General features: G+C 41.2%; 2 protein-coding genes across 2 annotated transcripts; both read left to right on the top strand.

The window, feature by feature from the left end:
* Positions 1–6,209: 6,209 nt before the first annotated feature.
* LOC311041715 (mpv17-like protein) lies at positions 6,210–7,918 on the top strand (the record flags this gene model as incomplete). Its single annotated transcript, XM_084052198.1, has 4 exons — positions 6,210–6,549; positions 7,238–7,308; positions 7,472–7,501; positions 7,739–7,918. The coding sequence occupies 4 exons, from the start codon at positions 6,210–6,212 to the stop codon at positions 7,916–7,918; spliced, it is 621 nt and encodes a 206-aa protein (XP_083908324.1).
* A 321-nt stretch (positions 7,919–8,239) lies between these two features.
* On the top strand, positions 8,240–15,290 carry rpl18 (ribosomal protein L18). The gene is made up of 7 exons (XM_084053407.1): positions 8,240–8,287; positions 8,969–9,055; positions 9,501–9,608; positions 10,411–10,509; positions 10,795–10,918; positions 12,668–12,737; positions 15,110–15,290. The coding sequence occupies exons 1-7, from the start codon at positions 8,285–8,287 to the stop codon at positions 15,183–15,185; spliced, it is 567 nt and encodes a 188-aa protein (XP_083909533.1). The 5' UTR covers positions 8,240–8,284; the 3' UTR covers positions 15,186–15,290.
* The last annotated feature ends 932 nt before the right edge of the window (positions 15,291–16,222 follow it).

Below are 16,222 nucleotides of genomic sequence, written 5' to 3'. Positions count from 1 at the left end.
GATTGGCCAGGCCAGGTTGAAAGTATAGACAAATAGCAAATAATGTGCTCACATCACTTCACATTGCGTATTGTGAACTCATAGATCTGACATTTTACTTTTTTTTATATAATTTGAAACATTTTGGAAGATTTTGAATACATTTTTATTTCTACTTTTTGAAAATGTGCCAAAATAGTAATGTGGTTATACACAAAAAGACAAATTTTACAGTGCCACTATTCTTGGCACTTGCCCTTTGGTGCTGCTGACAATTAAACCTAATTATTTATAGTGTGTTGCTCACCAAAAATTATCTTCAACTGAATCATGTTTTCAGTTGAAGAGACATTATTTTCAATGAGCGACACAGTCATGCAACAAGCTATAAATGAGCCTTTAGGTCACTCTGTTACAGTACATCGGATACACCCACACACACCTCTGGATCATGTTGTGCAGGAACCGCCGATGGTTGACCTGCCGCTTGGATGGGCGTTTTTTCCGCGGCTTCTGGAGAATCCTCATCACGTGACCCGCCGCCGATGTCACGAAGGTGAAGAGGTCACGACCCCAGGGAAGCCCTCGCTCCAACCCGGGTTTGAGTGTCACAGAGGCAGGCGGCTGCATGGTGTTGTGGCAGGAGAGGGTTGTAGGAGCTGGAGATGAGCTGAGGGGAAGAAGTAACACTCAATTCACACCGGCAGCGGCAGTGATTTCTATCGCTCCGTTTTATCGCAAAATGGGTGTGTGTGATGTATGAGTGACACCCTTGTAAATATGCGAAAAATCTATTCATGTGGAACACAAGATCCACAGGGAACAGAGAGGCTCTAATGTGGCTGAGAGAATAACACCTGGGCACTTCAGAAGAGACAACGCATATAAAATACTGGAGCACTCGACTGGTCTGCACGTACCTGTATTATTATTTTGCAGAGGTGACTTCCATCCTCCAATGTGGATCTCAGACTGTCATTGATGACATAGGTCATCAATGACCTATGTAATATTTATGACCAAAAGTCCCTTCAATTATGAAGTAAGGTTACATGTTTTTTAAATATATAACCTTTGTGAAAACAAATGAGTGGATGTACTGCTGTGGCCTACTGGTAGTGTACACAGACTAATCTTTTGCTTTTCCCTCTCTCTCCATCTTAGAGTCTCTGTCCTGACTCCTGAAACGGAAGCGTATCTATGTTCTCTGGGTTCTATGTTCCCCGTTTACAACAATAAACCTAAACCTATAAACCCTAACCCTAACCCCAAGGTAAGTGGGGAACATTGAACCCGGGGAACATAGGGATGCAGCTGGCATTGTCTTTACTTATTTAGTTTTCAGTTTCTTGTACAACTTATGTAGTCGTACCATCAATGACATTACAGAGCTTACTTCCTCCCGTGAATGTCCCTCAAAGCGGCTGTCAGGATCAGGATCGGCATCGGAGCCAAAAAACATGGCACACTACTTTTCGATGTGTTCAATGTCCAAAGATTTGTCTCCATACAGTCAGTCACTTTGATGCACCGTAATGATGTACGATGCCTTTTCATACAGTACATGCATACGACCCCAAAACAATGTCATCAAGGCATCTAACATTACAGTCTATGTTAAGTTTTAGAAGTTCTAGTCAGTCCAACAAAATAATTGAGATTCTTACTTACCTTAGTAATGTTCAGACTGTTGTGTATATGAGAGGGTACAGCCTGATGGAAATGGAATGGTGCAGGGAGAGGAGTGGTTTTTGATTAGAACGGTCTGTGTGTGTGTGTGTTTATCTATCTGCCTTTCTTTCTGTGTGTGTGTGTGTGTGTGTGTGTGTGTGTGTGTGTGTGTGTGTGTGTGTGTGTGTGTGTGTGTGTGTGTGTGTGTGTGTGTGTGTGTGTGTGTGTGTGTGTGTGTGTGTGTGTGTGTGTGTGTGTGTGTGTGTGTGTGCGTGTGCATGCATGTGTGCGTGTGCATGTGTGTGCGTGCATAAGGGTGTGTGTAGCAGGAGAGGGAAGCAAGAGACTCACACTGAAAAGAAAAATAGCAATTATTGTAAGTATGGAGTGAAACGTTTGTGGAAGTGTGGTCCGGTCACATGTCCCCATTGTGTGTCTCACTAAAGGCAGCCTGTTACGTATTGGGAGTCACAAATGCACCGGTTGAGGCAGTTAACGAGCACTTAATTGATGAGCTTAAACTCTGGCCCTAATTATCACATTCTCTGAGCGAAGAGCTTACACAGTTGCTAGTGACTTTAATTGACATTCAGGATTCTACTGCAAGGAGGAATTTGACACACGTATACAACTGTGGAAGCCGAGGACTGGATGAATAGGCTGTCTTCCTCACAAAGGTTTTGTATACGTGTGTGTGCGTGTGTGTGCGTGTGTGTGCGTGTGTGTGTGCGTGTGTGTGTGCGTGTGTGTGTGCGTGTGTGTGTGCGTGTGTGTGTGCGTGTGTGTGTGCGTGTGTGTGTGCGTGTGTGTGTGTGTGTGTGTGTGTGTGTGTGTGTGTGTGTGTGTGTGTGTGTGAGAGAGAGAGAGAGAGAGGCTCATGGCCACATTATAGCTTGTGGGGGACCTTAATGTCAAGACAGGATGTGAACCTGACACCCTGAGCACACGCACAGGGGGATAAACACCTCTCGGAAGGTGGAAACATCCCATCCCCAGCATGCCCTACCAGACACAAAAATGGGTCAGAACTCCTGCAGCTCTGCCGCTCGTTGGGACTGTACATACTAGTCAACGGTAGGCTTTGAGGAGACTCTTAGGTAGATACACATACAGCTCCTCCGGCAGCAGTATAGTAGATTATTTTATCACTGAGCTCAGCCTGGAGTCTCTCGGAGCATTCACAGTCAGCCAACTAACACCCTTGTCAGACCATAGAAAAAACACTATCTACCTAAACAGACCAAAACCCAACCACGAAGTACCAAAACCAAACAAGCTAGAAAATGCTACAAATGGAAGGAACATAGTAGTGAAGCTTTCCGAAATGCCATCAGGCAACAAGAAGTCCAATCACTTCTAGACAAACAGTGACAAACAGGGCAGTAGAAAACATCAATGATATATTTGACCTTACCAGGAAAGCCAGAAAAAACAACAACAATGACAAATGGTACGACGATGACTGTAAAAACCTCAGGAAAAAGCTAAGGAACCTATCCAACCAAAAACATAGAGACCCAGACAACCAAACCACATGTGTCCAATATGGGGAAATATTGAAACAGTAGAACAATACAGTAAGGAAAAAAGGCACCAGCATATTAAAAACCAGCTGCATGATATTGAGGATTCCATAAAAACAAGCAACTTCTGCAAAAACTGCAACAAATTAAACAAACAAAAACATGATGAGCTACCCATTCAAAATGGAGACGTATGGGTAAACCACTTCTCCAATTTATTTTGCCCTATAGAGAAAAACGAGAGAACCCACTTGCCTCCCCAATTACACTACAAGACAAAATTAAAGCACTTAAAAAACAAGAAGGCATGTGGTACTGATGGTGTTCTAAATGAAATGATAAAATTCACAGACCTCAAATTCCAATTGGCTATACCAAAACTCTACAATGTCGTCCTTAGCTCTGGGACTTTCCCAAACATTTGGAACCAAGGACTGATAACACCGCTCCACAAAAGCAGAGACATATTTGACCCCAATAATTACCGTGGGATCTGTGTTAACAGCAACCTCGGGAAGATACTCAGCATGATCATTAATCACAGAATTCTACATTTCCTGCCCTGAGCAAATCACAATTGGCTTCCTACCAAATTATCGTACAACAGACCATGTTTTCACCCTCAACACCCTAATTGATAACCAAATAAACAAAAACAAAAGCAAATTGTTTTCCTCTATGGTTGCGAGGTCTGGGGTCCACTTGCCATTCAAGAATCCATTCTCCACATCCAAGGGAAAACGGCAAACAATGCATGCAGAGAAGAATTAGGACGATACCCTCTAATTATCAAAACTAGAGCATTGAGATGTTTGAACCACCTAAAGGAAAGTGACCCAGACACACTCCACTAAAAAGTCCCTCATATACAGTGAAATCCTAGAGAGTCGCCTCAGCCAGTTGGTCCAGGGACCAACTGGCTGAGCTAAATACGTAGCTAGAGCTACGTATTTAGCTCTAAACAGAGAATACACAGTGGCTGAATAACTGAGCACCGTGACTGATCCAAGGCTAAGGAAAGCCTTGATTATGTACAGACTCAGTGAACACAGTCTTGCGATCGAGAAAGGCTGCCATAGGCAGACCTGGCTCCCAAGAGAAGACAGACTGTGCTCCCACTGCACATAAAATGAGGCAGAAACTGAGCTACACTTCTAACCACTTGCATACTGTAGCAAGACATCAGAGACACATACTTCCCACAGATTACAATCACCCAAGGAGAGTGCCGAAGAAGAGCAGCATATACAGTAGGTGCTCTTATTGTTTCTGGAGATATTGGAGAGGGTTTCTGTATGGTTTTTAGATGTGCCTCTTTTTTATTGTTTATATGTTTTTTTGTGTTGTCCCCTGTATTGTCTTTTATATGGACCTACTAGAGTCTGAAAAAAAGATTGATTGATTTGGCCACAGATATTCAAACTGTCGTTTTCAAACCACCTAAGAATGTGGTTCAAATCCAATTCATAAAAATAAATTTCCATGTGTTTTTTTTACTTGATTAAACCAATAGGATTCCAATCTGGATAGGCCAAATCTGATTTGGGATGCCAGTCTGAACATAGTACATAGGGACAGTGCAGGACAAGACAGCCTCTCAACACAGTCCATAGTCAGAAGAGAGAAGCATTTCTTCAGGAATGGCAGCTATTTATAGTTCGACCACATGTGTCTCAGACTGGACAGACAGTAAACTGCTGTAGGGTCTACTCTGCTAAACTTTACCCTTGTACTGATTGAGACAATTTTCTTGTGGTAAGTAGCAACTACGTATTTGTACATTGTTAACTACTGTCAACCAGGCTCCGTCCCTATTGGGCATGTTGTTATAGGTGACATTTCCATAGATTTTTTGGAGCTTGTAGGCTATGTTTACTATTTTCAGAAAATAAGTTGAAAGAGGAGAACTGCTCGACCAGTTATTTCATTGCATGGGAATGAATGGAATTGTAATATTTAAGAGTCTAAATGGCTAAAAACTGCTGCTACTTAAGCTTCATAATCTACTCTTATGTTGGTTTACACTACCTCTACATCCAGGATGAGGGACTTATTATCGGTTATGTTGTCTTGTCAGTATATTGTAAACAGCTTTGCTGAGGACCTCTTACTTTTTCCTAGAAGTCAATATAACTCAGTCCTCCTCCTATCTCATGCTCTCAGTCCCTGTGACAATGCTGCTACAATGTGGGTCCATTTGGGAATTGGGAGTCATTCATCCCATTTCGCATCTCCTCTGATTGTTCTGATAGTCTTATCACACATTCATTCTAGGTGACAGAACTTTGACCAGCTGAGAAAGGCCCGCCCCTCACTTCTAGGTTTCTCTCTGACTGGTGGAGAATTGCTCACCCCCCGCCTCCTCACGCCACAGAGCCAATCAGCAAAGAGGTTGTATTTCTTGTGTTTGTGGCGGTGATCCAAGCAGTGAATGAGAAGACACACGCAGGAAGGTAAGTTCAGGTCATGTCTGTTTGAAGTGATCAGTTAGGGCAGGCAGAGTATGACTCAGCTGTTTTCATCCATGCATTTATTCATAACTTCTGGTGACACATATGTCACTTCACATTCACTTGTCTGTCACATAGTAATAATTTCATTAGTTTCATCACTTTGTTATGGCGTGGCTCTGCAGGAGTCTGGCTGTCTAGAAGAGGGCCTGTCAGTGTGTCTGGGGCTAATTTTGCCATATTTCTTGTGCAGAAGTACCTCCACTCATTTTATTTAGCTTTGATTTAATAATGGAAGTCAATGGGGCTATGATCAAGCCTAAAACCTTGCCCAAATTTGGAGTCATACATCATAGATACTGTACATCATAGACGACTGAGGTCATAGGTGACTGATACTGGTTACATGAAGTCCGCATCCACATTGGAGCCATGCTGTTCCAATGTGGATCCATTTTATTCTAAGAAATATACAGTATTCATGTGTTTTCTGTGTGCTTATACAAAGTAGTAGTAACAGCAGTAGTAGTGGGTGGTAGTGATAGTAATGATGTGCGTTTTCTTTTTTGGACACAGCAGTGATAACATGAAGCGTGTGTGGGTGCTGTTCAAAGCTCATCCCTACATCAGCAATGTGGTGGGATACACCGGGCTGTTCGCCTCCGCTGACCTCATACAGCAGAGCATGCTGGGAGGGAGAACCACTGAGGTGGACCCAGCGCAGCTCGGTAACACAGCTGCTATAGACTGGTCCCAGACTGCTAGAGTAGCACTGCTGGGCTTCTGTTTCCATGCCAACTTCAATTACCACTGGCTGAAGGGTCTGGAGAGGATGATGCCAGGCGGTGGGATCAAGAAGATATCTGGGAAAGTTGTCCTGGACCAACTGGTAGCGGCCCCTGCCACTATCAGTGCCTTCTTCATAGGTGAGTGTATTTAGAAGGGACTGTGTAATAATTTCTGTAGATCAGTGGCTCCCAATCTTTTCTGGATCAGGGCCCACTTGAAAATCTTGAAAAGGTTTGCGGCCCGCCCATCTGACCATTTAACAATAACATGGCAGCAGCCAGTGGTGGAAAGTAACTAAGTACATTTACTTAAGTACTGTACTTAAGTACAATTTTGAGGTATTTGTACTTTACTTGAGTATTTCCAATTTCCAATACTTTTACTTCTACTCCACTACATCTCAGAGGCAAATATTGTACTTTTATAAAAACATTATAAAACATACATTAACCACTTCAGCCCTATTTTATACATAGGCTATTTGAAAATAGCCGATCTACAAGCTCACAACGTGTCGCATTGCGACGCGTTGTGAGCTTGTAGATCTGCTATTTTCAAACATTTTAGTACTTTTACTTTTGGTACTTTAAGTACATTTTTATGCCAATACATTTGTACTTTTACTCAAGTACATTTTGAATTCTGGACTTTTTCTTGTAACAGAGTATTTCTATATTGCAGTATTGGTACTTTTACTTAAGTAAAGAAATGTAGTACTTTTTCCACCACTGGCAGCAGCCAAATGGAAACGTATAGGGATGATCGACCTCAGTGGCTGGTGTTGCTGTTGTGTTTTAACAGTATGCTGTCTCTGTGGCTTTAAAGGTCTAAGTCTACTAGAAAACAAAGAGGACCCGTTAGAGGACTTGAGACAGAAATTTTGGACTTCATACACGGTACATCTTGCACATCACAGTAGCACACATGTTTCATTTCCACCCAATAAATCATATTCCTCTCTCTTTATTAATGTCTTTCTCTGACATTCTCTCTCTCTGTCTCATCACTCATCCCCGATCTCCCCGCGCCCCTCTCCTTCTGTGTCTCTCTCTCGTACAGACTGGAGTGGTGTATTGGTCTACAATGCAGGTATTTATCCCCTTTATTTGATACAATAAAATATTTGGTTGTAATTACTTCATGGACTGGTTCAAACACTAAAAAAAGCACACGCGCGCGCACGCACACACACACACACACACACACACACACACACACACACACACACACACACACACACACACACACACACACACACACACACACACACACACACACACACACTGTCCTAAGGATTTATGTTTCTGATCTATCCTATTACTCTAGGCAGTGAACTTCACCCTGGTCCCCCCTGTTGCTCGTACAGTGTTTGTTGGAGGAATCTCACTGGTGTGGACCATCTACCTGTGTCACCTCAGACAGCAACAGACCCACAGCAGCGGAACCACAGTCACACCAAACTCTCATCTCGATGATAATACACTGGACCAGAAGGAATACAAATAAAAACATTCTGTCATCATTCAAGTGTGCGTGTGTGTCTTTTAGAATTAATGTAAAAAAATATAGGCTAATATTTGTGAATTATTTCAGTTTACCCAATTGCTATTACAATCTGGGAATGGGGAATGCTTGAATAAGATGTTTGTGTAGTGGTAAAGAAATGTCAAACAGTCAAACAGTGGTACAGAAGAGAATCGATTGGAATGGCAAAGAGGAGAGGAGAGGAGAGGAGTTTCACATCCAGGCCACTAGAGGCTCTATCTCTAGGAAGTGCATGCTGCCCTGACCAATCAGAGATCCGCAAATAAGGACGGTGTGTTTATCGCGAGAGTTCAGTCTTTCCTTTTCCCTTTTCGCTTCGAGTCCAAGATGGTAGGTGAAGCTATTGGAAATTTTAAACACATTAAATTAGATTATCCAAGACCATCCGCTGCTTTAAACGTATCTAATGTGGTCACATTCAACGTTTACGAACGCCCATTACTATGTTCTTTGAAATCCCCTCATTTTTTTGTCCTGTACATATTTATATTATTGTTAGCTTAACTCATTTGCGTCCGTACCGACAGTCGTTCCGTGGCATGTAGACCACCAATACTCACAACGTGTACAAAATTGCACATAGTACGGAAACACCGCACAATAAACATTCTTTACGCAACATTTGAGACCATTTGTGTCCGCATAAAATAATATTTGGCTCCAATTATCTCCTTGTATGAAGAGCGGCTGTATTTTTACGGGTATGCGTATGCTAACGCGGCGTCAACGTGTGTGCTTTAGCCCTGGTTAGATGTGTTGCCATGTCATTATCAGACTGATATGGAACATTAAATGCTACCTATTCTTGGTGTAATCATGACTCAAATACAATAAGTTTTAATTTGTTACGGGCAGTAATAATACATGTGTCAAGTCTCGTTGCTGTCTTGACATGTTATGCTAACATGATGATGCTAATGACTTAATATGGGAGTTCTTGAAACTGTGCTAAATGGAAATGACTGGGCTGTTATAGTTTGTAAGTTATTTGTGGTCATTTTGTATTAAAAGGGAATCGACATCAGACACAACAAGGACCGCAAGGTGCACAGGAAGGAGCCCAAAAGTGAGGATATCTACCTCAGGCTCCTGGTTAAGGTGAGTCTACTTCCTCAGTTCCTCTGCTGCCATGTTTTCTTTTCTAGCCATATAACCAGCTTACACTTATAATTTATCACGTCTAATATGTTTGATATTTTAGACATTGGCACCCAGCTGCCCTTCAACCGTGTGCTATATTAGTGTGCTATATTAATTTGTCTATTTATGGTTGTATTATGCTTAAAACACAGTATGTCATTGCCATGCTGCTGCCTGTGTGTATACTTGCAGGAAAATGTCTGCACCTTGTGCCTAACGAAAGTCCATACTTTTCATGCATTCAGTTTGGTTTCCTTAATCCTAGTTATATGGCCATTTGAGCTAACTATACATTAGTCAAAGTGCGGTGCCAACTCTGATCTGTTTTACTAAGTATAGAGGGTATAAGTGGTTAACACTGCTGTATAACATGCCATAACCTCACTGTTGTGTATGGGTACAGTTGTACAGGTTCCTGGCTCGTCGTACCAATGCTCCCTTCAACAGGGTGGTCCTGAGGAGACTCTTCATGAGCAAGACCCACAGGCCTCCACTGGCCATCTCTCGTCTGGTCAGTCTACCATTTCCTTTCTTACTCTTTTGCTAGTTAAGTTTTGACTGGTTAAGTTGAATATTGTATCAATTCCACTACAGCTGGTACTCCTTGTGAAGTGTTTTAACTTAAGTTTTAATTTGGAAGATGAATTTCAATAGAGAAATTATGTGCCATCAATTATGGAGCAGTAATCATTTATCCTAATCCTGCTTTGCTGCTGCATTTTTCACCTTTTTTCAGTTTATACCATTGTATTGCTGGATGTATTGTATGGGTCCTTAACATGTATTCCCTTGATAATCAGATGTAGCCACTGCTGTCTAAATAATTTGTATCTGACACTATGAGAGTACCCAAAGTACCAGAGGCATTATGTACAACCCCTGCATAATTTGTCATGTCCTATTTCATTTTTAAAATCTGTTTAATGGCACGTAAGCAAGGCTGGTGTAAGTTGCTTTCAGTGCAGGAAGACGGTACACTGTATTAAATTGTACTTAAGACCTTCACCCCCTATGGGACACAAGCAAGTTGGTGGCAATATACTATGGAGCACCACTGATCCAAACAAAGTAATCAAATGAAGAATTGCTTGTAATGCTGCAAAACACAGATCAAATATAGGTTGCATCAGCATGACAGGGCAGCCGACATAAATGGCAACAAATGATGAAAGTTGAACATGTACGTAGTTCTTGGTCAAGTATACTGCGGCAACTATATGTTTAGGTGGAATTTGCCCACGAGACGTCATTTGTGAACAGACATTTGCTTTCAACCATTACCTCTTTAACACTGGTCACTTCCTGCCAAACAGATCAGAAAGATGAAACTGCCCGGTCGTGAAAACCTGACTGCCGTTGTCGTGGGAACCATCACTGATGACGTCAGGATTCAGAAAATCCCCAAGCTCAAGGTAAATCTAATTGACAGTTGAAGTAATGACAATACAGAATAGATTTTAGTCCACTATTGTGCTCACTGTGTCTGGTATAGTGTTTAAATGCAACTGTTTTATGGTTATTTGTATAACAGCGGGACTGGGCATATGGTATGCATATACCACCTCCCCACAGTAGCCATTATTGTATTGGGTAACAATCAAATCTGTAACAGTTTTAAGAAGATTTGTGCCAAGCTATGTCTCCTAGTGTATTGGCTGTTGTTGACTGTTGTTGAGCTGCTGTCCTGTGTGTTACAGGTTTGCGCTCTGAAGGTAACTGAAGGTGCTCGCCGCAGAATCCTGAAGGCTGGAGGTCAGGTTATGACCTTTGACCAGCTGGCTCTGACTTCCCCCAAGGGAAAGGGCACAGTGCTGCTGTCAGGTTAGTGCCTCTTCATTTCATCTCTTTGTATTGCAGACAGGGTTTACTTTGCAACTCCATGCTTAGTTGACCGGTGTTCCCCAGGGTTCTATAGTTTGTCTGCTCCTCTTTACCTCTACACCAAATCGCTTCTCGAAAATAATCGATCTACAAGCTCGTAGGTCTATTTGTGATCTTTTTGCAAGACCATTTTCCAAGCTTTGTAGATATGAGCTTGTTGACCTGCTATTTTCCCCGAATGTTCATCCCAGAATATGTATGCAATGGACAGTTCATGTGGTTAAAATAATGACAACTATAGTAAAGTTAAATAAAGGATGTTCTGGCAGCCCACATTTTAGTAGTAATGTCTGTTTAGTTGGTCTGCCACACAGTTATGTGTTTCGGTTGTACCGGTCAGAGCCATCTGAGGCAGTGCTTTGTTGTCCTGTCAAATTGCTGCAACTCATGCTGTTAAGCCGTTGAATGCCCTTAAATGGAACAAATTACAGCAGTCTTGTCTTTTCCTTAATGCCTGCCATATGCAAACATTCAGTGTGCAATGGTATAACTGATGAATGTTTAGCATGTTTGACTCAAAGTAGAAAGAAATTAAGCGTCACATACTCGCCTAGCAATAGGAAAGATCTCTGTTGGAAGTAAATAATAGCGCTGAATTTAGGTTGCATGATTATGGCCAGTAATCCTGATTATGCTGCCTCGTTTTATGATTATCTTCTGGGGAACTAAGTTCATGATCAATGTATTCTAGGTATGCAGGAATTCAAAAAATGTAATTCAATCCCTACTGTACTTGCAGCCTTTTTTTTTTGTCCAATTCGTGTCCCTAAATCTTGAATCCACTGTTAAACTCAAGCTCTGCATCTCAATATTGTTAGCTTTGAGTTGATGTCTGGCGTTATACATATCTTTCAAATGTCTGTGGTAATTGTGTAATTTAGAAGAACCCATGTGGTATTTTACAAATGAAAATGAGTAATCTCGTGCTGTGATGAGTCACCTTGGATGACTGCTTGGATGTCTCCTACTGCTAAATAACTATGATCAATATGTCAAAATTAATCAAGTGAAAAACCTTTGATTAGACTATTTTTGTAATCATATGGCTTAGTACTAGAGTACTCATTTTCATCCCTAATGTATTATTTAATTTTATGTTGTCCATTCAAGCTGGTACTTTAAAAAAGGTTGCATGTTCTGTGATGATAGCAATGACAATTGTCATATACAATTGTGCAGTTCTAATATGAACCGGTCATGTGTAACTGGACAATACATTTTTTGCTGAACTGATGTGTGCCTTCACTGTAGCGGGCACAGGAGGGAGGAGTGGGGATTCTGGTACTGGTCAGTGTCAGTCAGACCATCATCAGCCGTTGAGCCATTGTATCTTGTCTGGAGTCGACACACATTGATGTGGTGCCTCCCAATACATTAAACACTGATTTTAACCTGTAAGATAAATGGCACAAATAGCCAAGCTCACAACGCGTCACATCGTGGTGCTTTGTGAGACTGTAGATTGCTTATTTTTGAACATTTCTGAAAATGTTGGCCTACATGCTCCAATAAGGGACACCAAGAACATCACAAGCAATGTCATTGAAACCATGGCAGTCTGTGGTGTTGTAAGATCAGTTTTTCTACACAAACTGTGCCCAGGTTATATTGTAGCTTGAATGTGAATGTAGCTCCTATTCCACGACATGTTATCTATTATAACTCGTTGTTTACCTCTTTGTTCTGCAGGTCCCCGCAAGGGCAGAGAGGTGTACAGACACTTTGGAAAGGCCCCTGGAACCCCCCACAGCCGCACCAAGTATGTGCTTACCTTAACTGTTTTAATTTGTAGACATGTTTATGCTAACACAGCAGACAATTAAATTTTATTTATTTTTTTAGACATTTTTATGCTAACAGGGCAGACAGTGACCAAGTATTTTTTTTATATATAATTTAAAATGGCTTGTAGACAGTAGTTTACTCCCTTATGTAGCTGAAATATTTTTCAACAGCATTTAGATTGAAATCTTTATTAATGCATGCATGCAGTAACATACAGATTATTAATGTGTGTGTGTGTGTGTGTGTGTGTGTGTGTGTGTGTGCGCGCGCGCACACACACACACACATATAGCAAAAGAGATGCACAAAAAAGCCTGAAGGTGTATTTTCATTTTGGTCCTAATTGTAGTTCTCAAATTAATGTCACACTGGGACAGGTAGTTGTCCTCACCTGACAGGCGTTCAAAGGGTACTGGGTCATCGCTAATATCCGTTTACTGTGCATTTAATTCCATTAAATTTCACTTAGGACATTTGATGTAGACAAATCAAATAAAAACCTGTCTCCAGATTTAATCAGAATGAATCTATTAAACAAATATTGTAATTAGGAGTTGGCACACGGGTGGAAGTACACTGGACACCAATGTCCTGATGTGCATGAATGGATTCCACAAGCTGTCACACATAGTACACTGGGGCTATATTTTCTACACTGAATTACACACATAGCAAAGATTAGGTAGCTGTAGCTTGGGTACTTTACCTTAAAGTCTTGGTGGAATTGCATTGAACTGTACTTAAAAGTTCTGAAATATGCTTGAATCAAAATCTTACAATGTATTGGTTATTGTTGGAATCATCACATACCCTTGTAAAACCCTTCCTGATCTACAACAACGCAAGTAAGAAAGTGATTAAAAGGCTTATTTTTTGGGGCTTTTCTGCCTTTATTGATAGTAATCAGTGGATATAGACAGGAAATTGGGAGTGACACGCAGCAAAGGTCATTGGGATTTGAACCTACGACGCGCTGCATTAGAGCCTATATATGTGGTATACGCCCAGACCGCTAGGCCAGCGGGCGCCCTGAATAAAAGGCTTTCGTTTCAGACTGTCCTGACCTGCCCAGAGTGACAGCAAAGTGAGCAGCAATGTTGCTCACCCCTCAAATATTCTTTTATTGCTGCCATGTCTCAACCCCAAACACATTTTATTGGTTGCATGCTACTTTGCACCCATTCTTGGAATACAGGGATTAGGATTACAAGTAACATAGAGATACTGAGTTTAAAATAAGGGCAGCATCGGCTTCATCAAGAGAAAATTGGCAGCTCAAATGGCATAGGTGGCAAACAGCATATCAGTGGGGCATAGGTGGCAAACAGCATATCTATAGCGGCTTCTATAGCTGTGCCGTAACTTGCTCCTGATGCGCTTCATATTTATATTTCAGGATTGTTCAGTCAACAAACCCCGAAAGAGACCCTCTAGGGGTTGTTTTTACTGAAGGAAAGGCTTCTCACATTAAGTATTTAAAGGAGATCTGTCTGTGTATGTATATGTGTTTGTGCAGTCTGCATGTGTAGGGAGGCAATATCTAAAGGCGACATGTGTGTGTGCGTGCGGGGTGCTAGCTTGATGCAGCAGAGATGATATTCCTCTTGCTCAAGAGTTGTTTACGCCCCTAGTTATTTTTTTATTTTTTTTGTTGAAGCTAGTCTCATGACAGGTGACGCTACATATCAGGATAGATTTGTGCAGTCTTTTCGCCCACTCGCTGTCTGGCAGTCAGGAACTAGTGTAGCATGGCAGTATTTTAATGGAAGATGTTTTTTGTCAAGATGTAAATTATTTTCCACAGTAGATGCATACATAACACAAACGAGTAAGGCATACAGAAATTGAATCGCACAAAAGGAATTTACAGGAACACTTAATTATACACTTAGTCACACAACAGAGACATTGATTGACACTGCTTGTAACTTGAGATGAGGTTACTTATTTAAAGCTTGTATGGCTGTGAGAACAAAGCTCTTGCTAAAACAGGCCTTTCTGCACATGGGTTTAACTAAAGCCGAAAGGAAGTGGGCTAAAGTGCTGGTATAGTGAGTGGTCTAGGTCCACTATGATTTGCCTCAAGGATAAGGTGACACAGAAGTTGGCACAGTGTGAGGCTTATGGAATTCTTTAATTGGATGTTAGTTTGAAACTGAAATTTGAAATATTTACTATTGCCACCCTATATACGTAATTGACCAGAGTCCCACAGTAGTCTATACTAGGCTTGCTCCTTTTTTCCCTGTACACCAAATCTCTTTGCATCATAGGTACGCTAGGGTTCATGGTTAAACCCTGTAAAAATCTCGAATTTTGTTCTAAATCTCTCTTTCTCTCTTCCAGGCCCTACATTCGCTCCAAGGGCAGAAAGTTCGAGAGGGCTCGTGGTCGCAGAGCCAGATGTGGCTACAAGAACTAGTCGTCTTTGTTTCAAGGTTCAAGGTTCTTTATTAGATTGCATGGTTCTTTGTTTTTGTTGTGCCATGCAATCTGATGCTAATAAAGATTGGAGATACAACATGAATTGTCTCTTGCTTTTCTGGTTTGCGGAACTGCTCTGAAGAAATCTCCAGCACTGATGTCATTAGGCATGCAGAACATTAATAGGCAGATTACATGTTGGATGTGTAGTGAAGTCTCACCCAGAATGACATGGTGGTAGAAAAAAATGGTGGGATTAAAACTAATCCGTGCTCACTTTTATTTGTGTTTACTAGGCAGAGCATTTTAAAGAGCATTAAGAAACATTACATTACTGTAAATGTACCACTATTGGTCAACTGGCTGGTATTCAACTGTAATCCCAGGGCACAGTGGAAAAGCCATTTTAAAAACTGGTTAAAAAAACATGCCATCAGAGCAAGATCATACATCAAACAAAATGTTACAATACTCAAGGGTGCCTTCTGCCGCTACACACAAGTTAAACTGTTTCATTTAATATTGGGAAGTGATGCTCTGACACTTGATTGGAGAATGTGTGTGGGTGTTTCTGTTTGCCTTATCACCATTGGACTTCCTCCCAACCCATCAAAGCGCATAGTGCTCTGTTGTTTTTTTCCCTTGAACGGTGCCTCTTAAGCCTTATTTCAAGTAAATGGTTGGATAGGATCAATATACCTCTGCAATAATCATTATTGATCAGTCATGGATAGGCGAAGTAATGTGGAGGCCAGAACTAAAACTGAGTGGATAAAGGTTTTTATTTGTGACTGCTTTCCATGCATGCATGTGAAAGGACAGTGTATTGGCTATACATTTGGGTGTATCTTTTTTGTTTATGGTGGTAATGTTTGTAAACACTAGAGTAAAGTGACTCATTGATTTATGATGGGGTAAGAAATGTCCAAAAATATTTTCTATCCGTAGTTCACTACTCTTCCAGAATGATATATGAATATACGGTAACTAATTCTAAACGATCCCAGATTCGGCATCTAAATGAAGTATAATATT

Source organism: Gymnoscopelus microlampas, assembly GCF_963454915.1.
Source record: "Gymnoscopelus microlampas genome assembly, chromosome: 3".
In the NCBI taxonomy this organism is placed as follows: Eukaryota; Metazoa; Chordata; class Actinopteri; order Myctophiformes; family Myctophidae; genus Gymnoscopelus; species Gymnoscopelus microlampas.
The sequence above is the reverse complement of the archived record's forward strand: the minus strand, read 5'-3'. Positions and strand labels throughout refer to the sequence as shown.